The sequence below is a fragment of the Typopeltis vanoorti genome, chromosome 18 (assembly GCF_054136105.1).
Source record: "Typopeltis vanoorti isolate ZY-2024b chromosome 18, IOZ_Tvanoo_1.0, whole genome shotgun sequence".
In the NCBI taxonomy this organism is placed as follows: domain Eukaryota; kingdom Metazoa; phylum Arthropoda; class Arachnida; order Uropygi; family Thelyphonidae; genus Typopeltis; species Typopeltis vanoorti.
Window position 1 is genome coordinate 78098447 of NC_143566.1, and position 23401 is coordinate 78121847.

The window sequence follows — 23401 nt, forward strand, 5'->3', positions numbered from 1 at the left end:
TATCTATGTTCCTCTGTGGCATAGGTTTTGTTGAATGCTACTTTGAAGATGAGAAGTATGTTGTAGGCCTTTTCAACTGCCAGCCTGGTTGGCCAAGTTGTTAGTGTATCTGCTCTCTGACCAACAGGCTATGGGTTTAAATCCTACTTTAGGCATGAATGTTTTGTGAATGTTTTAGTTGGTAGATGAATTTCATCTCCCAGTGTGAAACCACCATCCAGTTTACTGGAGGCCTGAAGCAGAATGAAAAAAGTACCATGTTTGTCTCTGGAGTTTGGTTTCTGGATTATGTAGCACTTTGAATGGTTTTCAGGAATGGGGAAAAAAAGTCAAATGATTTCCAGCAGAGGAAGCAGTTTATTTATTTATTTTTTAAACCTATAACATGTTAGTTGATCTGAAAATATATTTACGTAACAGACATACACATAACAAGCTGGGATTTGGAAAGAGGTATGGCAAGAGCAGAAGTGGATTGATTATGAGTTTCTTGCAAATTTGTGAAATCCAGTGTTATGGTAATAAAATTTATTAACTGCACTGTTCTTAAGAGGATGTTATATAATTCACTACTCTTTCCACTTTTACATTTTAATAATGTATGTTTGAAATGCACTTAAATCCATTTTACCTTAAGAGTGGACAATGATTTTAATGATGCATCCACTGTGAGAATTAGCATGATGTCACATATACATTAAATCCATTTCAATAAATAACCTTTCTATTAATTTCCTCAAGTTACTTAACAGTGACTATTTCAACAATTAACTAAACCATCAATTCCACAATCTGTACAGAATAAAAATAAATCTAGGAAAGAAAAGAGGCATCTCTGAAAATTTACGCTTAACATATATAATTATACAGTGCAAATAAAAATCAATACGGTCAACTCTCACCATTGTGAATTTCTTTTGGAATGGTATTAATGCTACTGGAGCATTAATGCAATTCCACTGGAGTATATGAGGATGAATGAATTTGCTACATGGTATTTGACAATGTGAGAGTTCAGTGTAATCAGCATATGGAATGCATTTTTTTTATTATTATAATGAACTTTTATTAACATGTTCGCTGCCAACTACGAGTATACTCGTAGTTAGTATATGAGCCTCACAAGCCAACTACGAATATACTCGTATGACGCTAACCGCTGGCAACGAGATTACTCTTACTGACCTTGAAGAAGTGAAAATGCTTGGTGTGTGGAGTGTAGCAGTGAATGTGTGTATACTCGTAGTTGGTATATGAACCTCACAAGCCAACTATGAATATACTTGTATGTCGATTACCGCTGGCGATGAGATTACTCGTACTGACCTTGAAGAAGTGAAAGTGCTTGGCATGTGGTAACAAACTATGCCCGAGGAGCATGGCAGCGAACGTGCTAATATATTATATTGATGGTATAAACTTTTTTGTCGTTTTCAATTTATTAACTCTGCAATAATCTTATTGAATAAAATAATTATTTTTAGTCAAAATAACCAAAATAATAGATCTTCCACAATAAATTCATGTGTATGAGTTAAGCAGAAAAACAATATGGGAATGTTGAATCACACCCTTGAAACACAGGTAAACCCAATCTATCAATACAGCACATGTTTGAAGATGCATATTTACTATTAAACTGTTGTTAGATGATTTTCTTTATGCAAGAAGTCTATAAAGAGACTTTTCATAGAATATGACATATATGGGGGGGGGGTCTGGAAAGTTCTGATAAACAACTAGAACAAAATGATATCAAAGCAACTGATATAACCACAAGAAAGAACATACTCGTAGCAGAGTTATGAAAGTAACTTATGTTCTTATATTCTTATATTGTCAAATGTTCTTTCTGGTGGTTATATCAGTCTTTAATATCATTTTGTTCTAGGTATTTATCAGAACTTCCCAGACCCCCCCCCTCTTATTTAGAGAAATAAAATAAAATTTTACTGTAATTTATAATAAAACAGTAATGACTTGAATGGAGTTGACCTGACAGGAACTGTCAAGCAATCTTCCCTCTTAGCTGTGCATGAGTGAATGTGCACACTAGTCAAAAAGAGAGCACACATGCCTAGTAACCAAATGTACAAAATTTTTGCTTTCAGAATTTCTAATTTACAGTTAATAATTTTTTAAAGTACTAAAAGAATAAATCATAATAAATTATTCAGATCTCAGGAACCCCCTTTGACCTGAAAATTACTTTAAGGATTCCTCCAGTATAAAAAAATCAAGAAAGTCTGGAGAAGACAGTACAGTACAGTCATGCAAACAGTAGATTGTTATAGCTACGTAGTTTTAAGTGAATTAATTTAGTGGTGGCAATTTTACAAGTCATAGATAGATGAAAAAAGGCCAAAATTAATGTGAAAAATATTACATCAGCAGTTTTAATGTGTTAAACTCTGAAAACATCACTTTGAAATTAAAGCAAAAAAGAACTGCAAATTTGTTTAAATATGAGTGATCAGCCAAATGTGTTGAAACAGTATTTCAACACATCTTGGAAAAACTTTAGCATGCAGCATACAAGATCTTTTAACAAAGATGTTGCCAGCAATTTTAGGTGTATCAAATTAAGAGTTTGTGGCTTGCACATGAAAAACACACAAAATATTTTTCATGTGCACATGGGCTGGTAAAAATTAGAGGGAATATTGCTGTCAGGCCAACCCAGCTCTCCGCTGGTGTGGCCTGTTTCCACAAATGGTGCTCTGGTGAACCAAGTAAAGAATTCTAATTCAAATGGATACATTCCTGGTTAGAAGAAATGCCAACTAGACCCACTAAGTGGTATATGATGTTCATGCCCTAGTGAAATATTACCACCTGGCTTACTGGAAGCCTGAAGTGGCAAATGACATGGCATGCAACCCCCCCCCCCATGCAATGAGTGATACCTTCAAGTGCACGTCAAACATACTTAAAGACCAAAAACCTCCTCCATTTCAAGTGTATGTCAGTAAAAAAAAAATGGTAGGATCCTAGGCCACTTGTCAGATAGTGCATGGGATCCAAACCTGTAAGTAACAAGTCAGGTAGAGGGCTTTCCCAGTCAACTGGTATATATAATCCTGCTGTCACATATACATTCAGGTTGTGTCTGGGGAGGGAGAACAAGTAACGGTATGCAGGAGGCACTGTCAAGACCCATGTTATTGCAAGGTGACTGATCACTCTCTCTCTGTATGGATGTCATGTCCAAAAGTCTATCTCCCCCTCACCACATCTCCACTCTATCCTTCCACATCCAATCATGAATGACCTTATAATGAAACACACAAACACTGAGTGACATTATGATAAAAATTTAATCTCCCTCAAATACCAATTCCAGCAAAAAAGACAGACCAATCATGCCAGAATCTCCAAAATAAAAACTCAACTTCACATCCACTTCATTAACATCCATGGCAATAATACTGAAATAACTGATGTTCACCATCACTTGCAATTATCTAAACTTGACATCTTACTCTTGACAGAAACCCAAATTGCAGCTACATTCAGTGCTGTCCAAATTACACACTTTGCGATTCTTTTTACCACAAGTATGGCATCTGTGTTTTTGCGAGATCTGATATTGTTAGAGAATGGCTAATTTAGAATATCTCCTGCTTTTGACTTCCTATGACTCAAGGTTTCCTTGCCAACTTTAGTAACATTCATTTAGTAACAAGTAAACAGAGAATAGAGGTTCAAGAACACAGATCAGAGAATTTTGTTTTTAGGAAATTATGACATCAGAATAAATTAATAGAAGATTCCGAAAAAGGAATCTTAGCAAGGTGAATGCTTTCATCGGAAAGGTGAGATTGTCAACAAGTAAATAGTAAATAAAAGGAGATATTAAGTAGATGTTCTGTTTCAACAATCAAAGAAACAGTAAATGAAAAGTTTTGTCTTCTGTCTCAATTATTTTTCAGAACAGAATTAGTGAAATGTGAAACAGTAAAGTGGCTTTAATGAAAAGTTCCACTTTGATGCATTGCTGTTTATAAAGTAGGAAAAGAAATTGTTTTTTCTCTGATAAAGAATTCATAATTTGTTCTTCTTGTAATAAAATTGCCTAAGTTACGAATATTTATACTGCAGTAAAATAGTGACAATGAAAGAAACGATATGTGCTAGATACAGAAACACTGCATAGTCCCATGGACGTTATGAAGTTTTATATTTTAAGAAGAGGCCTAATAAAGAATTGACGCTAATGAACATTTATTGTTTTGTAGGAATTTGTTGTGAAAAACAAAATGTTCAGTCTGGTAGGCTTTTAAGACTGATTAAGCTTTTGTGAAACAAACTATTAATAGAATGAGTGAGGGAGAGAATGAAAATATTTCTTTAAAGATATAGGAGATCTCAAAAGTAGTTTTTACTTTAGATGGCCTTGATCCCGAATAGTTTTGTAGTTATTTAATTATATTTACTATGCATATTGTTTTATTTAATTTCATTAAATATAATTTTTTTTATTTGGTCTCGAGTCAGTCATTTCCTGGATTCTAAAAGGATTGGTTGAAAGTCATAGCACCAACTGGATCAAATGCTGTTATATTTACTTAACACTCATTGTAAAAAACAATCTCTTTAAAGAGATGCATTGTCTCTACAAAAGAGGTTAACAAAATTGGCAAAGTCGGCAGAATTTTTAACAACTGCCACAACTGACATGATTATTAATAAAACAAATGAACTGTATAGCAAAGTAAGCAGTAAAGAGAATCTAAAGAAGAAAATAATTCAAAAGAAACTAAACCTTCTGGACATATCTGTAGGATGTATCAAAAATAAAAACCTTAATGACTGGTACAATGAATGGTATAAACAGAAGAGGACAGTGAAGGAAAGGGGAGGTAAATGATGTGGAAAGTGTGTGTAGGATTTGATTCTTTGCCACTTCTCACTGTACATTGTGTGTAGGATTTGATAACTCAAATCCTACACACAATGTACAGTGAGAAGTGGCAAAGAATGATGAAACACGCATCACACATTGGACCCATGGGCATTGATGATGATAAAAATCAGAGGTGTACAAAGTAGAAAAAGGTGTCAGAAAACTTAAATATGTGAACATACACAGAGAGAGAGAGAGAGAGAGAGAGAGATAGAGAAAAGTTGATGAACCAGAAATGCTCATTTTTGGAGGTATGAAAGTTTTACGGCGATGATACTTCAGGATTTTTAGGGGAAATGTGATAAGGCACTTTTTTTCAGATTGCTTTTTTTAAAGACTTTTACATTCGTTGCCACATTGTTACAGATAAAAAAGATCTATTCTATAATTATTTTTCAATAATTAAAAAAAAAAAACTTAAAAAAAAAAATTTGAACAAAATATGGCTCTTAACTTATGTTATGTGACCAATTTTGCTTGACTGCACGAATGCATTCCAACCGTGTGATTCAAAGTATTTGCTTTAAAAGTTTAATTCAAATTGTTCAATCCACATGGTCAGAACGATGTTAAATTTCATGAAATTAAATTAAATTTCATTAATTAAATTTAAATTTAATAATTTTTATTTCTACTGTGTGTATATTGGATTTGTATTAATAAAAGTGTATTTAAAATTCAAAAAAATACTTCACATATTTTGTGTTAAAAATATATATACCTTTATAATCATTCAGGTTTGAATGAAATATAACTTCTCCTGAACTGCCTTGTTCAGAAAGGGGTATGAATTACTGAAAATTTGGGAAACACTGCTCTATGCTGATCAGATCCAGAAGGAAGTCGTGTTAAACATGATATCAAAACTAAAGATATTCAACCCAGCTATTGTTATCAGCTAATTTGCACAATAGAAAATGAGGGATCACATGAATAGTGGTTAGAGCAGATAATTTTCTATTGTGCATTTTCTTTAGAAAATGCACTGTGCTTATTGGGGTTCAGTCAGGACTTTGTAGTAGACTGATGGAATGAGACTGTTATAACAGTCCCTGATATAGTCAGATTCAACTGTACTCCTAAATATATCCTATATAAACTCTCCACTCCTTAATTAAACTGAATAACAAACTTGGTATGAAAATGGGCAACATAAAGGTGAAAACTATGAAAGATGGGAAGAAATGTCAAAAATGTCAACATTCTCAATGGAGAACCTATACAACAGGCAAAATATTTCAGACATTATTTAAATTAAGGGGATATTAAATCCCACATTGTTTTAAAACCGAATAAGAAACTCAAAGATCGGAATCAAAGAGTTTCATGCTGAATATAGTAACTATAAAAGTATCGGCAACTACTAGCGTAAGCTAAAGCACGTAATTCAAGTACATAGCACAAACTAGGACAACTCGTAGGAAAGGTGGGTAAAGCTCTGATCACTATTCTTAGTATTTCCCATGATGTAAAACACATCTCCTAGGAGATATATGATGTTATACATTATGGTGGGAGGTCACTACCTAGACTGGTTTCGATCTTTATTGAGATTTCATCAGTGAGTAGCTAGACAAGTATAATACTAAGGGTATAGCAAAGAGAACTTATATACTCTGCTATACGAGTTATCAAAAAGGTGCACCGATAAATTATTTAAAATAAAGAGCCAATAGGCTTCATTTCGGCGTTGTAAACATTATTTAAATGTTTAAAATTTAAAAATATTTCAGACATTTTTAGTGAAGATAGCAAATTAAATATAGTAAGAGACACCAGAATAAGTAAAGGTGGGATGGTATGGAACCAGTTAAATAAATTTATATGGAATAAGAGAAAAATCAGCCAAAACACTAAACTATAATTCTAAAACAATGTTAACAGATCGGAATGAAATGAGTTAAAAATAATAAGAATGAAATTCTGAGAAAAATTAGGGAAGTGAACAGATAGCATGTGGTAGAATCATGTGAAAAATGAAGATATTAGAAAGGAACTTAAAATTGTTACATTGAAGTAAGCATGCTAATCTAAGGTGGCATGAGCATTTAAGCTGAAATGAAAAGAAAGGTTAGCAAAATGAATGTGATCCCATGACAAGGACCAAGATCCAGGTTTTTATGACTAATACAGATAGAAGAGCTCAGAAGTAATATAAAGTAATCTGAGAAGAGCTGAGAAAATGTAAGTTCTGACAACATATAACTAATTAATTAATAATAAATTAATATGTCTACCAAATTAATAATTAATTTTGTAGAATATTGAAGGAAGCTAGTTATAATGCAAAGTTGATCATATGGTACAATCAACTCTCACTATTACACACACACTGTTAAATCAGAGCTACTAAGGAAATTCACCACAGAAATTTTCTGTGTTCCCTACAAGCTTCCTATGGTGAAAGTTAACTGTACTATCAGAATATTGTAAACATTCTTTAGGAGAGATTTTATGCTAATAAAGCAAGCTGATAGGAAAAATTTTAAAAATGCAAACAAACAATTTTTGAAAGAACATAAAGCAGTTCATATAAATGAACTGGTTTATATTTAGACACACAAAATGTAACATAATTAGAATGGCATAACTATAATTAACTGGCCTAGTTGAACTAGTAGATAGCATTTCTACTCTTCAGCCTACTATTATGGGTTCATATCATTTATCTCCTATTTTGATATAAACCCATAATAGTAGATATATATAATAAGTGGTCAGTATAATGTAGAAGCTAGATAACTTGAGGAATAATTCACATAGTTCCTTTTCTCTTCTTCTAATGACTTTACAGACCAAGCCTTGGCCTCTGGATTTGTTGCCTCTAACTCTATAAAAAGCTTTACTTCTTAGTTGGGACACTGTAATATGATGTTGATATGGTGTCTATCCATCTTGTTCTAGGTTTTCCTTTTGGTCTTTTACCAAGAATTTTATTATTTATTGTCTTCTTAAGAATACTGTCATTTTTCATAAGAAAAACATGTCCTGCCACTGCACTTGCCAAATATTTTTCTAAGCATTTTCCTTTCAAAAAGCAAAGCTGAAATAAATTCTTCACCATTGCCATAAATATCCAGGGCTTCACGTATATAGATAATAAATGGACAAATTATTTATTTACATATGACTTTATATGACATACATATATATATATATATATATATATGGGAATAAATTTTTAACTTGGGTATATTGTATATTAGGATAACCAAGCAATTTTATATGCTTGGTTATTTTAGCTCCTAATCCCAAGTATGCAAACAATTAAGTTTGCGCCTGAAACAAAGTTCAAGTCTAAAGATGGTACAACACCAGGGCAACTCATTGTAAAGGTGGCTAAAGCTTTGATCACTATTCTTAGTATTTTCCCATAATGTAAAGCACATCTCACTAGAAGATGTATACTGCAATGCATTATGGGTGGGGTCACTACCCAGACCGGTTTCGACCTTTTTTGAGGTCTCCTCAGTGAGTAGCTAGACCCTAAATACCAAGGTTTTAGTAATACAAAGCCTTATCAACTTTACCTATATAAGTTGCAACAAGGTGTATTAAGTTTTAATAAAAATATCTGGAGGAGATATTGATGGGAATAATTGTTTGGGATTAGGAGCTAAAATAACCAAGCATATAAAATTGCTTGGTTATCCTAATATACAATATACCCAAGTTAAAAATTTATTCCCATCAATATCTCCTCCAGAGATTTTTATTAAAACTTAATACACCTTGTTGCAACTTATATAGGTAAAGTTGATAAGGCTTTGTATTACTAAAACCTTGGTATTTAGGGTCTAGCTACTCACTGAGGAGACCTCAAAAAAGGTCGAAACCGGTCTGGGTAGTGACCCCACCCATAATGCATTGCAGTATACATCTTCTAGTGAGATGTGCTTTACATTATGGGAAAATACTAAGAATAGTGATCAAAGCTTTAGCCACCTTTACAATGAGTTGCCCTGGTGTTGTACCATCTTTAGACTTGAACTTTGTTTCAGGCGCAAACTTAATTGTTTGCATACTTGGGATTAGGAGCTAAAATAACCAAGCATATAAAATTGCTTGGTTATCCTAATATATATATATATATATATATTATATATATATATATATATATATATATATATATTATATATATATATATATATATATATATATGAAAAACAGTTAGCCTGGTTGGCTGAGTGGTTAGTATATCTGCTCTCCAGCCAAAAGGCTGCAGGTTCAAATCCTGCTGTGGGCATGGATATTTGTGATATTGTCTCCGCCACTAGTATTATCTGTGAAAATACTAGTGGTGGGCACTAGATGGTTGGCATAGTTGCGGTTCATTGTAGTTGGTGGATTGAGTGGTGGAGACAGAATTGTAGGGCAAGTGCCCTACTGCGATGAGTCTATGGACTCCCTGGAGGTGACACGTAATAATAATAATAATAATAATATATTTTTTACTTTAGTCTTCCAATGGATGTCTTATGAATTGAGTACACATGAGAGAGAGAGAGAATAAAAGCCTAATTACCTATCTTTACTCGATTCTGCACTTCCACCATCCCATTTGTTGGCTAATTATCAACAAAATTGAAATGGAAAAATTAGAAAAAGTTCTAATTTTTCTATTTCAATGTTTCCAATTTTCACATCTGTATCAGTTTTTTTTTTTTTTCTGATTTTTCTTTTCTATATCGACCCCACAAATGAGAAGCTGTATCTCCTATAATGATTTGAACAATTTAGAGACAAAAAAAGGAACATGTTGATGTGTTTCTTGAAAAACAGCTCGAGTTCCCAGAGAAAACAGTCTGGATAGGGTTTAAAAAAATACAGGTAAACATAATGAATGAGGAGGATGAAAAGATGGTTCAATAAAAGCTAAACTCTATGTATGTTGATATGTTTACAAGAAATGAAGGAATGGCGGTAACCAGTTCACTGAAGCATCAACCATAAAACTATAAAAAGCAGAAATGTAAGGTTTATAACAAAGAAACTTAATGGATTTTATCAAAGAAAATGTTTTCAATGTGATATGGAGACATTGGAGAGGGTCCAGAGGTAAGTGACTAAGACAATATCAGGACTTTGGAATGCTGGCTATGGAGAGAGGTTGAAGAGATGTAGATTGCAGAGTTTGGTGGATAGGAGGAAGAGAGGTGATATGATAGAGATGTTTAAGTTAGTGAGAGGATTTTATCAGATTAACCAAGAGGGGAATATAAAAAGAGCAGAAGGTGAGAGGGGAAGAACCAGAGGTGTCATTTCTGGAAGTTATCTACAAGTGTGATGAAGAAGGGCATGAGGAGTAGATTTTTTACATGGAGAATTGTCAGTGAATGGAATGCATTACCAGAATGTGTAGTTAATGCAAGGAGTGTTAAAGACTTTAAGATTCTATATGATAAATATGTTGTCAGTTGAATGAACCTCCTATGATGAGTCTGTTGACTCCATGGAGGTGTAATAATAATAATAATAATAATAATAAAGCACACCTTCATAAAAAACTTACTCAATAAAATAAGCAATCAAATTTCACAAGCCACACTGTCAGGATACTAAGCTAATAGAAATTCACTATAAATTACTATTCCTATAGTCCATATGAGTTTACTACGAGCTATTAGTATTAAGCAGACTGCCCATTTGAATAGCATCAAGTGTTTTTAGTGAAAATGCACAGAATGATTATGGAGACCTGATGGAGAGGTCTAAAGATCTAGAACTAATCCTCACTCTTCTGTGGAGCACTAATTACCAGTGTCCACTTTGATGCTCAAATAAGAATGGGATAACAAATGGAATTCAATAAAAACAAAATAACAGCAGAATGAAATATATATTATGGTGTAACACCGTCATAACACGTTTCTTGTAGTTTCACTCATTTCTTGTATGATCTCTTATATAGAGAAACACACAAGAAATAAGAAAGTCATACATTTCCGAAGATGATGAGAAAAGAGAGAGAAAGGAGAGATGTTTTCAAGGTAGTAAATGGGAGAGCCAATACAGCCCACTATCAGGTGTAATATTGTCATTCTTATGTATTTTAGGAAGATGGGCATGACAGATTCGTAACCTCTCAGTAGTAATGGCATCTGACAATTATACCTTGTCTAATAATTTATTTAATTTATTGATTTGACTTTTTGTTGGATCCCTGTTGACTTACCTCTTAGTAAGATATGAATTTTATAATTATACTCAGTGGTATTCATGACAACAGTGCTATTATCTTTGTCAGCTTTGTGATAACAATACTGGTGTTCTAGTGTAGGGAGCAAAAAGCTTATACTTTTGAGAAGGGTATATTTAAAGGAGGTGGTTTTGATTTGTATAGAATTGAGCAATCTCAAAACGTAATTTATTTGCTTCATCTGTGCACAATTCTTGGATACTGCTTTTTATGTTAACCTTGATTATATTTTGAGGAGATAAGACTAAATCGGGACCTTTTGACAACACATTTAGTGCATCATTTTTAATGGTCTATTGGTTACATTTAAAAACTTGTGCGAGTTATTTAAATATACCTAGTACACAGGTTCCATTAAAATTATTTATTGCTTACATTTGGACTCCTAAAGGGTATTGATGCACAATATATATAGCTTCTTGCAGTCTAGTCATCCCCACCTTCCAGTGGTATAGCCCATTTCTACAAACAGGGCTCTGGCAAACCGAACCTGGCGAGCATTACTGCTGCAAATGTATATCTTCCTTGGTTGGAGGAAATGCCAACTAGACCTCTACTCTAGGTGGTAGATGTCTTCCATCACCCATTGAAATACCACCACCTTGTTTATCAGAGACCTGAAATGGTTGCAACCATGTTTGGCTATTAGAGCAAGGGTTCCAGTTTATGTCCTCCCAATCTTCCCACATATCATAGTAACATCTCCTGTATATCCCTTGAGGATACTTATCAGGAATGTGATGTTTTTTAAAACAAAAAAAAAGGGTGAATCAAGAGTTAGTAGAAGAAAACAACAATAACAAAAGTGAGAATAAACGAACTAAAACAGTATAAAGCAGACCCTTGTATCTAAAAACAGAATACTATTCCAGTGAACTACAATAACAGCTTCCAAAATTTTGTGGCATAACCTTTGAGAAATACTGAATTAGAGAATTTACATATATTTATAAATGACATCTATGTTAATAAATATTAGAAATATTATGTTACAATAGATAAATCCTGCCATATGTTAATTAGATAAGTTAAAAATTTATCTTTGTGTTCCCTTTAGCATTTGTTTTTCAAATGTAATGAATTTATACATAAGCTAATTTTTAAGATATAATCAAGTTGTGAGAACAATAAAATATAAGCTAATGTGACATTTTTAATATCCTGATAAATATTTATCCTTTGCATTCTTTAGCCTACTAGCCAAGAAGGAAATTCTGTGGTGTGCAAATTGTCATTTTTTTTTTTTTTATTTCTTCCTTTCTCCTTCATACTGACTGTAATAATTTTTAATAATATAAATTGATGACATTTCCCACAAATCTGGATTTAATTATTATTTAGACCTGGGTCCAAAAATGTTTATTTACTTTCATGGTAGTGAGTTTTTCAACTGATTAGTTTAAACTAATAACTTACCGTAGTTTTCTGAGCATTCCTCTTAGGCCGCTGAGGGGCAGAACTTGCATCACCTGGAGATTTCTCTGACCTTGTCTCTGGCTTCATGATTTCTGTTTAAAAATTTGTTACTCATAAATCAATTTTCTACATTTTATATCATTAATGAGAAGTGAAGTCAATTATTACTAATAAGGAATATTTTAACTGTAAATTAAACGAATACTGATACTTTTATTACTTCTGGTATATGTAACAGACCTACCACTTGTTTAAAACAAATATGGTATAATACTACTTTCACTTATCAACTGCCTCCATGAGTGCTAATATGCTTTTGAGTATAGCACTAACGAAATTATGCAAGTATTTGAAACAGAACCTATTCCACAATACCAAACTATCCTTTCATACTTTTTTTTTTTGTAAAAGAGTGATTACTACTACAGTTATATCAAGATTCCTGAAATGTAATAACTTATAAAATTACTGTGACTGTTTTACTTTCTTTCTTTCCTTTTTATCTCAAATTTTGTTTCTACTGTTCCCATTATAAACAATTAAGTGCAGAATACAACTGCTGTTTGTCAAGTTTTAAATACGGATGATAGTAGATTCTGATGTGTCAAAATGGGCAACACATTCAAGTCTATTTTTCTCTCACTGCATGTTTCCCTTCTCCTTTTGAAATATTAAATAAGAAAATAAGTCTAAATAATTATAGTGTCTCAAACTAAACAATAAACCTCATTCGAAATCCCTGCCCCAAGAAAAAAAACTTAAGCTCCAAAAATCTCGTAAAAAAAAAAAATCTTTGATGTGCATCATCACTTTCAAGCATCTAAACTTGGTGTTCTGTTTCAGATTGAACCAATTTCAGTTACATCAACCACAACCCATCTTAACTGTCCAAATTAATTCATTATTCATCTCTCTCTCTACCAGAATTCCCAACAATCCTCTTCGCTCACCCAACACTGGATCTCTACTTAACTAGGTACTAACAGGTACTCTGTTCAGGCAACTGCTCTTAATTCAGATCACAATTCTGAAATATCCAAGTTTCATCTCTGGTGGAACAACCTTCTGCATTCACAACCTTCGTGTACTTTGGCAACGCAACAATGCCAAGTGAGAGGACTTATGTGACTTTACTTCACCTGACCATGGTAAGATTACTGTTTTGATTCCTCAGTTCAGATATTTATGCCTATTGTGCTCAAAAGATGTGCTCCTGAATTAACACAGTATCCTTGATTGGGATGAAAACAACCTAGTCAACTTTAACATTTCTAAGTCTGTTCAGAATTTCCACCCTATATCTAAACTGCGATTCTCCAAGAATGTGCCAGGGCAGTCCAAGAAAAGCAAACAGCTGCTAAGTATCGCAACTAACTTGAGAAACACCAGTTTCCTTCACAGACTGCATAGTTATCTGCAACACTTGTAAAAACCATCATTAAAAGGGCTAAGTCTAACCTCAACAAGGATAAATGAAAAAAAACTCACATTCTGGTCTATCACCAAGACTGTTGGGTAGAACTTTTGTCCATCTGTGCTACCTCTTTTGCACCCTAATGATAGCATTGTATATCATCACCTAAAAGACAAAGCTGATGTACTGGTTTCATTCTTCCCTTCCAACTACTCCATAGCTGACCATGGCAAATTACTTCCTTCTTTGCTTAGAGCATTGCATCTCATGCCTCCTGTGACCTTCTGCCAGAAAGACAACAGGAAAATCTTGGATATCACAAAGGCAGTCGATCCTGATGGAATCTTGCCTATTGTGCTCAAAAGATGCGCTCCTGAATTAACACAGTATCCTTGATTGGTGTGAAAACAACCTAGTCAACTTCAACATTTCCAAAACACAGTTTTGCTTGTTTTTCTTGCAAAAAAGTCTTTAGATTTTCTCCACTTATTTTTAATAATGGACAGCTCTTCAACAGTGAAGACTAAATAGCTCTTCCTGGACTGACTCTTACTCTAAACCTTTCCTGGCATTATCATATCATTTCTACATCAACAACTTCCAAAATACTTGGCATCCATTTCTGCTCAACATAGTATTTTGTACTTCTCTTGTGACCAGTTACTTACTCTCTATAAATCCCAAATCTGGGAATATTGCTCCAGTGTTTAGGACAGTGCATCTAAGAACTTCCTAAAAATTCTTGCTGCTATTCAGAAAAGAGCAGCAAGAATTTTTAGGAAGTTCTTAGATGCACTGAGAAGGCTGACTTTTTATCCAGCAGTGACAGTTGCTTCATGGACAATGCTACTGTTCATCAGCAACAGTGACTTCCACCATCTTCCCTGGCCACCACAAAGCATGGATATGAAGAATTTTGAGAATGAATGGGGCATGTTAGAAAAACAGATCCTGGAACAAAGTCCTGTTCTGTCAAATATGAGCCAGTTAAAGACTGTCTGATGAAAGTTTAGTATGTTGTAGATGCAACTCAACACCGTGTGGAATTCTATGCCAAACTGCATATCTGCTGTAATTCAGACTAAGGGAGGTCCAACAAGGTATTAAATAAAAGTTTCTAATTCAGTGGTCAGTAGGTGTACAACTTGCACTTAGGGCAGAACAAGAAGCTGTGCATCAACTTACTAGGAAAGTCATCTATTATATTAAAATGGAGGACATTATGGAGCCAGCCTTATTTCATAGCCAAATATAGGAAGAAACTTTAAAAATTTTTGCAAATTTACCACTGAGCTTATGGGAATATAATCTTTAGCATGGAAGTTGCCTTCATTTGCATTATTTAAAATAAAGAGCACACAAGCTCTGTTCAGGAGCACTACTTAAAAGACAGAGCTTCTGTCTTTTAAGTAGTGTAAACCAAGGTAACTCTGATGTCAAAATTTATATTGTCATAAGCTCTCTGGTAAATTTTTGAAACTTTTTTTAAGTTTCTTTCTAAATCTGGCTATAAAACATGGCAAATGCATAATATACTCCATCTTAATATCTTACCTATGCTAAATTGAAGCCATTACAACTCTTATATAATAGCTGGCTTTTATAGTACAATAAATACTTTATAGTAAGTCAAGGACATACTGTAAAGCTAAAATATATCTCATCTTCCTTTTTCCCTCTTTTACCTTGCAGTGCCGAGTGCTTTATTAATCATCGGACCTCAAACCGTTCACTGGATAAGGTGGTCAGCCCTATGCCCTGGTGTATCCTATGTCCATAGTGTTGAGTTCTCAAGGCCGGTTTGCCTGCTTTGCGGGATGAAAAACCCAGGATAAACTGGGGAAAAACCCTACTGTTCACGCCCAAGACCGGCTAACTTGGCTTGGCTATCCTTCAGCTCCTCACTGATGGGAATCGAACCTAGGACACTCCTTCCCCAGGCATATGATTGCGAAGTGCACAGCCACTAGGCTAACCACGCGGACAAGCTGAAATATATGTACAATAAAATTTACAAAGAGATGCCTTACATTAGAAGCCATGTCTATCGGTTACCACAACTAAACATTTCAATGTTTTTCTATAAACTATGGCATGAGACATACTTATTAAAATTTATTATGAAAAACATAATGAAAATATAATCTTTAAAGGTACCTGTGCATGACTATAAATAATAAATTACACAACAACCACAGTAATTAATTTTAATGAGATGAAAGTACTGATATTTCATACTGAAAATAACAGTACATCATCAGTGTGCAGAAACAAGCAAAGCAAAGGAATGGAAATTTATTTTTTATTATAAACGTGTAATTTATTATAATGAAAATATGAAAAAAATTATAGACTGGTCTGTATATCTGCAGTTGCGGTCAAGGTATTGGAGAAATTGGTTAGGGAAAGAACAGAGGATTGGGTTGATGAACATAGGATTCTTTGTGATGGTCAGCATAGGTGATAGCCATTCTCTATGATGGTCATTTGAGTTGGGCAAATGAAGGAAAGTTTTAGCAATCTGCTTACATTTTATGATAAGGTAACGTATTGGATAAGGGAGATTCATATATAGCGATATTTTTGTACAGTATTTTTTTTTTGTGTATATTCTGAAGGCTGATTTGCCTATACATGGGATGAAAAACCCAATTTTCTGGAAGAAAAAACCATGCTACCGCCATATGAGATCGGCTAACTCAATTGAAAAAACCCATAATATGCAGAGCTTCTGAAGGAATGTGGATTGCAGAGTGTGATGGATATGATGAAAACAGGTGATGTGATACAGACCTTCAAGTTAGTTAAGGGATTTTATCAGATTAATAACAAAAGGGATAAATGTAGTAAAAAGAGTGGAAAGTAAGATAGGAAGAACGAGAGGCCATCTCTGGAAGTTGTGTAAAGATGTGTTGGGGAAAAGTGTGAAGAGTGGATTTTTTTTATATGGAGAGAGACTGGTGAATGGGACATGCCAGAATTGTGTAGAGAATGTGGCGAGTATAAATGATTTCAATGTTCAATATGATTGACACGTTGTTGTATTGCTGGTTAAGGAGTCTAATGACTTTATGTAAATCACTGTAATAATAAAGTTTGAAACACTTCAGAGATTTTTATCTGTATTAGTGCTATCTATCAGTGTTCCAGTAACAAGGTTTGAATCATTGACAACATCTGATGAAATGTAGTATATATATATGCAATTTCACTTGTGCATGTGTAGCATGCCTAACCTATTCCATGCATTTTGGGGATAATTACTAAAATTCAACTGCTTTTCCAAACTATGATCTGATATAAGGGATTCTGAAGCATTTAATGAACTTCAGTGTGAGGATATTAAAATTCATTAAGAACTACAGTTATAAGCTGGATATAGAACAATCTATTAATTAACTAAATTGATCCTATCAAACCTTTGCAAAGAATTCTGGAAGTTTGTAATATATCAATGGTGATATCATTACAATCTTGTGTTATATTTTTCATATGTCTAGCATGACAGACACAATCTGGAATGAAACATCACACAAATATCTCTGGAATTCCATCTTGATGCTACTTCAAGATGGACTCAGTTGCTGTGTGTTTAAGATGCATATATCCTTGCCACTGTATCACTAGTCATATAGTACATATTCTGCTAAAACAGTAAATTGACAATAGATGCATTTTTTTCTATATCAAGTAGTATTTATTCCTGCTTATAATTCCAATTCAAACTATTCATGTTATATTATAACACTAAATCTATCTGACATTTCTAGGATTGCAACATTCGCTTTGGTGGAGTGCCAAAGTTTTATCAGTACACCTAAGTAGATCTAATAAGTACTCCGTTCCGCCTCTCTGAGAGCTAAACATTTCTCACTATCTGATATTCCTTCCTATTTAAGTATTCCTGTTAATAGGATTACTTTCTGATTCTTTGTTAAAGCTAATTCTAGAAGACTTCCCATTAGTTACATAAAAAGTCTGCATAGCTGACCACAAAGTTTCCTCCAATTATCCATATGCAAATTGGATAATTGCAGTAAATTCATCTCACCTACTACATTTCTGCTATTGTTTTTCTGTAATTCTTTTATTAAATTACACTTTTCTTCTATCAGTAATATTATTTTCCCTCCAATCCTCTTGGAAACTACTCTATAAAGACAGTTTTGTCCAACTGATCTACTTTTTTTTTAAATTTTCACTATATTCTCTCATTATACATAAGTATAATAAGAGAAAGGCAAGTCAAAGGAAATGATTGTATTGGTTGGTACAAATGATTTGAGAGGCAAGAAGTATTCTATGAGAGAGGATATAAAGGAGTTGTTAGAAGAGGCAAAACTAGGCTTGCCAGATGTCCTGTATTTTACGTCGAATTGTGCTGTCCCATATTGTACTTGTAGGGACAGCTTAATGTTCCGTGTTTTAATGGAAAGATAAAATTATAAATATTATGTTAAGTAATTATAATTTTCGATATTCTTTTCGAATAATCCAACTTAAATTGATTTGTAAGCCATAAAAACTGACAATTCAAATTAATTGTGTTTACAGTTTATGGCGGCAATGGTCCCTTTCATTGGTATTTTTTATTTAGTATAAGCATTTTATTTATAATTCTGTACAAATATATTGCATTTGCTTATTTTCAAACAGTTCTTATTTGGACATTGTGCAGTGCAGCATCGGTAGAGTACATGGATGTTATTTTAATAATTATTAAAAAATAACATCTTGCCTTTTTCGAATGTGCGATATTTGTTAATACATAAAATATATAATTAAAGGTAAATTAATTTTCTTTATTAATTAGAAGAAGGTAAATTAAATTTTGTTTCTTTCCTTAACAATGCCAAAACAAAAGTGCATTTTTAACGACGATTATCCGAAAGAACAGAATTTTATTGCAAAAGAAAAACATAACGATGAAGTTGATCGGATATCACACAACACATTAACACTCAGAAACACAAATTGAGTATTTCGAGTTCCAGTTCCAAATTGATACTTATTTTGTAAAAAAAAACCAAATACCAGCAATGAAAGAAATGTTATTGCTGTTGAAATAACTATGGAATTCCATGCCATAAAGCATCATGATTCTTTTGGTCATCCATGTCCTGTATTTGGTTTTCCAAAATCTGGAAACCCTAGGCAAAACTGAAGAGCAAGAAGGTGAAGAATGTAAGTCTCCTACCACACTATGATAGAGGCGAACTGAGGAGGAGGAGGGGGGGGAACATTGGTAGCCAATGAATCTATACATAGATTGTATAGAAGGAATGATGTAGGATATGTTAATCTGTGGTCTGTGTTTGACAGAAAGAAGGATCTATATAATGCAGATGGACTGAATCTAAATGGTTTTGGTGTTAGGTTTGAAGGGAGCTTTGTTCACTGAGCATGCTGAAGTACAAATTCAAGAAAACCTACGCAATTAGGGTGGAAGCAAATGAGTTTGTATGAAGGTACCTATGAGGCAAGTGTGTGTATGTGAAAATGACCAAGTGTGAAATCTAGTCTCAAGCAAAAATATTGAATAGGGTAGTCAATTCAGGAAGTAAAGGTGGGTGGGAGACTAAAGGGATTATACAGTTTCTATATACTATTACCAAAAGTATCAGGAACAAGAGGGAGGAGTTTTTGGCATTGGTTAGTGCAACAAACAGATGATATAGTTAGAGATATTGAAAGTGAAGAGTTGAGTGTTTTCAGGTAAGACAGAGAAAATAGGATGAGGGAGGAGTACTTCTGATGATAGCAGATGAACTGCAACCAAAAAGAACAGGAGATATATAGGAGGGTCGATGTTGATCTGAAACAATCTGGTGTGAGATTAAGGCCAGTAAGACAAAATATACATTGGTTGTTGCTATAGGCTGGAAAGTTCCACAGATGATCTGGAACACATGCATCGCCAAATTAGTACAATCAGTAAGGTCAACTGATTATTATGGGGGACTTCAACTATGGAGATATAAACTGGAAAGAAGAAAGATAACATCGCAGGAAGGAAACAGTATTTATACACTTGCTAAGACATAATTATTTTTAGAGATACCTGTGGCATAGTATAATTATTAAAGAATATGTCCACAGTAATAACTTTTAATTAATAAATAAGGTACAGATATTTCATACTAAAACTAATAGTACATTTTCAGTGTTACAAACAGATAGGAAAGGAATACAAGCAACAAACATTCGGTGGATCACCTATTAAAATACATTATTGTCGCGAGCTAGGAAATGAAAGAAATTAATAAATAATTAATATTTAAGACAATTGGATTTTTTAATGATTACATAAAATAAAAGTCTCCCAGATCTTCGAGAGAGAGAGAGAGACAATCATTTCGATTTAGGGCAAAATTAATCTGCTCAGATGACAACGCCCTAACTACTGAACCAAACCACATCCTCAACACTTTCTTAGTCAATGGCTATAACCCCAAAAAAATCCAAAAAATACTAAAACCAGTAAACCACAACCCCCCTCCACAATAAAGATTACACCAAGTCTATCACCATCCCCTACATCCAGGGCATCTCTGAGAAAATAACCAATATCCTCAAAAAATATGACCTTACTTCCTGTTACAGACCATATAAAAAGTTGGCATCCCTTATCCGCTCTACCAAAGACCAACCACTTCCTCTAGACCTACCTGGTGTATACCAGGTCCCTTGCAGCTGCAAATTGTCCTACTTTGGCCAAACAGGCAGAACAACAAATATCAGGATTTCAGAACACCAAGACTACATCCGGTTTCACCAGTACTGCCACTCCGGGCTGGCAGACCATGCCTTAGATACCCACCATAAAATTCGTTGGAAGAAAACAAAAATAATTCATCGCAGCAAGTTTAAATTCGAAAGATTATTCAAAGAATCTTCAGCAGCTCTAAAAAACGTTCCTAACCTCAACAAATTTGGGTGCATGAAACTACCCCAAATTTGGGAGACTTACATTATGAGAACTTCAGCCCAACTGCCAAGACTACCAAATTAGCCCGCAAGAAGGCACCATTAAGACTTTAGGAACAATATTAGTTTCTTGCTTTCTTCCTCATTTGCTTTGTGTTAGTGCCTGCGTGCACATACCATATTTTTATGTTCCTGAAGATGGCAATGTGATGTTGCCGAAATATAGAAGTTATTCATTAAAGTTACCTTTAATTAATATACTTTATATGCGTTGTTAATTCCATAAACTAATTACCAGTTAGATTTAAATTTGGTCGGTGTAAAATAGCTTCACAACTGTCTTTAAAGAGGTATTCATATTTGAACCTGCATCTATGAAGGAGAATAGCTTTATCCCACTGGATATTATGGGTAGTGGTAATACTGTGTTTTGCTAGACCAGACTTCTGAGGTTTGTTGTAATCAATATAATATTGATGTTCTTGAATTCTTTTTTCCACAGAACGGTCAGTTTGTCCAAAATAAGAAACATTGCATTCACATAATAATATATAATAATCATAATATAGAATGCAATCTATCTGGACTTTCTAGCAACGATGCTAATAAACTTTGTTTTGAAGTTGTGACTTCATTATTTAAAAGCAAATTACCTCCACGCAATTTATCAAATGCTGAAATCAAAGGGCTAACGTCTTTAAGAAGAGATAATAACATATCAATTTCTAAGACCGATAAAGGGAAGGCTATTGTAATCATGAATAAGATTGACTATGAGACAAAAGTATCCAGTCTTTTAGAAGACAGCTCTACCTACAAAGAGATCACGCATAATCCCACAAATTCTCATATTAAACAATTAAATAAATTAATTGATGAGGTCATCAGTTGGGACCCAAATTTTGTGGATAAATTACGAATCTACTTTGGAAGAAATCCCCGTCTATATGGTCTCCCAAAAATCCATAAAGAAGGCTATCCAGTATGACCAATCATGAATCGCATTGATTCTCCTACTTATCGAATTGCAAAAGTCTTGTCTTGTTCTTTAAGTGCTCGCACTGAACATTCCAGATCCTACAAAAAATTCAACAGATTTCCTTGAAAAAATGAAGGATCTAAAAATCAAAGAGTCTGAGTTGCTAGTCAGTTTTGACATTGTATCTCTGTTTACCAATATTCCATTAGCTGACATAGTCATATTATATGAAGATTACCCTCCAGACATTGCAAAGATTTTCAAATTTGTTATCTATTCAGGTTATTTTAGTTGGAAAAACAAGTTCTAAAAACAAGTTGAGGGTACTGCCCTTTGTCTCCACCTTTGGCTAACTATTTTTTGAAACAATTCGAAGAGAATACGTTTTCTTCCATTCATCCTCAGCCATCTCTTTGGTATCATTATGTCGATAATGTTTTTGCCATTTGGTCACATACTGAAGATGAGCTTTCCACATTTCTACAACAGATAAATAGCCTTTACCCTCATATCCAATTCACCATGGAAAAGGAAAATTCTGGTACTTTACCATTTTTGGACATCCTGCTTACTCGAATTTCTTCTGGTACCTTATCTACAAGCATCTTTCAGAAACTCACATTTACGGCAGATATATTCATAAAAAATCTGCTCACCACACATCTCAAAAATTTGGCATTTTTAAATCTCTAATCAATAGAGCACATAAAGTTTGCACTTCTCCAGAAATCTTAAAACAAGAACTTTCTATCACTAAAAAGTTAATGGAATCTAATAATTACCACCCTAATCAAATCCAACAGATAATTGAATCTTATGTTCCAATATCTAAGGTTTCTTCAACAGTCTGCAGAGTTCCAATCCCCTACATTCCAGGAATCTCAGAACCAATAGGTAGAATTTTAAAAAAAGTACCAGTTTATTCCCACGTATATTGCTATCAACAAAATTTCTTCCTTATTGCTTTCTACAAAAGATAAACTGTCATCTCTTTCTTTGGCTGGCGTTTATACCATGTGAATGCAATGTTTCTTATTTTGGACAAACTAGCAGTTCTGTGGGAAAAAGAATTAAAGAACATCAATATTATATTGATTACAACAAACCTCAGAAGTCTGGTCTAGCACAACACAGTATTACCACTACCCATAATATCCAGTGGGATAAAGCTATTCTCCTTCATAGACGTTTCAAATATGAATGCCTCTTTAAAGAAAGTTGTGAAGCTATTTTACACTGACCGAATTTAAATCAAAATGATTGTCTCTCTCTCTCTCTCTCGAAGATCTGGGAGACTTTTATTTTATGTAATCATTAAAAAAAAATCAATTATCTTAAATATTAATTATTTATTAATTTCTTTCATTTCCTAGCTCGCGACAACAATGTATTTTAATAGGTGATCCACCAAATGTTCGTTACTTGTATTCCATTCCTATATGTTTGTAACACTGAAGATGTACTATTAGTTTTAGTATGAAATATCTGTACCTTATTTATTAATTAAAAGTTATTACTGTAGACTTACGTGTTCTTTAATAATTAAGAGATAATTACGTG

The 23401-nt window shown here is 33.6% G+C and overlaps 1 protein-coding gene across 3 annotated transcripts in view; it reads right to left on the minus strand.

Moving 5' to 3' along the window:
- Positions 1-23401, minus strand: part of Jarid2 (Jumonji, AT rich interactive domain 2) — a 557336-nt gene that overhangs the window by 480864 nt on the left and 53071 nt on the right. For all 3 annotated transcript variants that reach the window (XR_016549859.1, XM_090408748.1, XM_090408747.1), the window contains exon 3: positions 12522-12613. Coding sequence is in view for 2 of the 3 variants with exons in the window: in XM_090408748.1 (XP_090264874.1) it covers positions 12522-12608 (87 nt within the window). In the remaining variant the exon portion in view is untranslated. The remainder of the gene's footprint in view (positions 1-12521; positions 12614-23401) is intronic.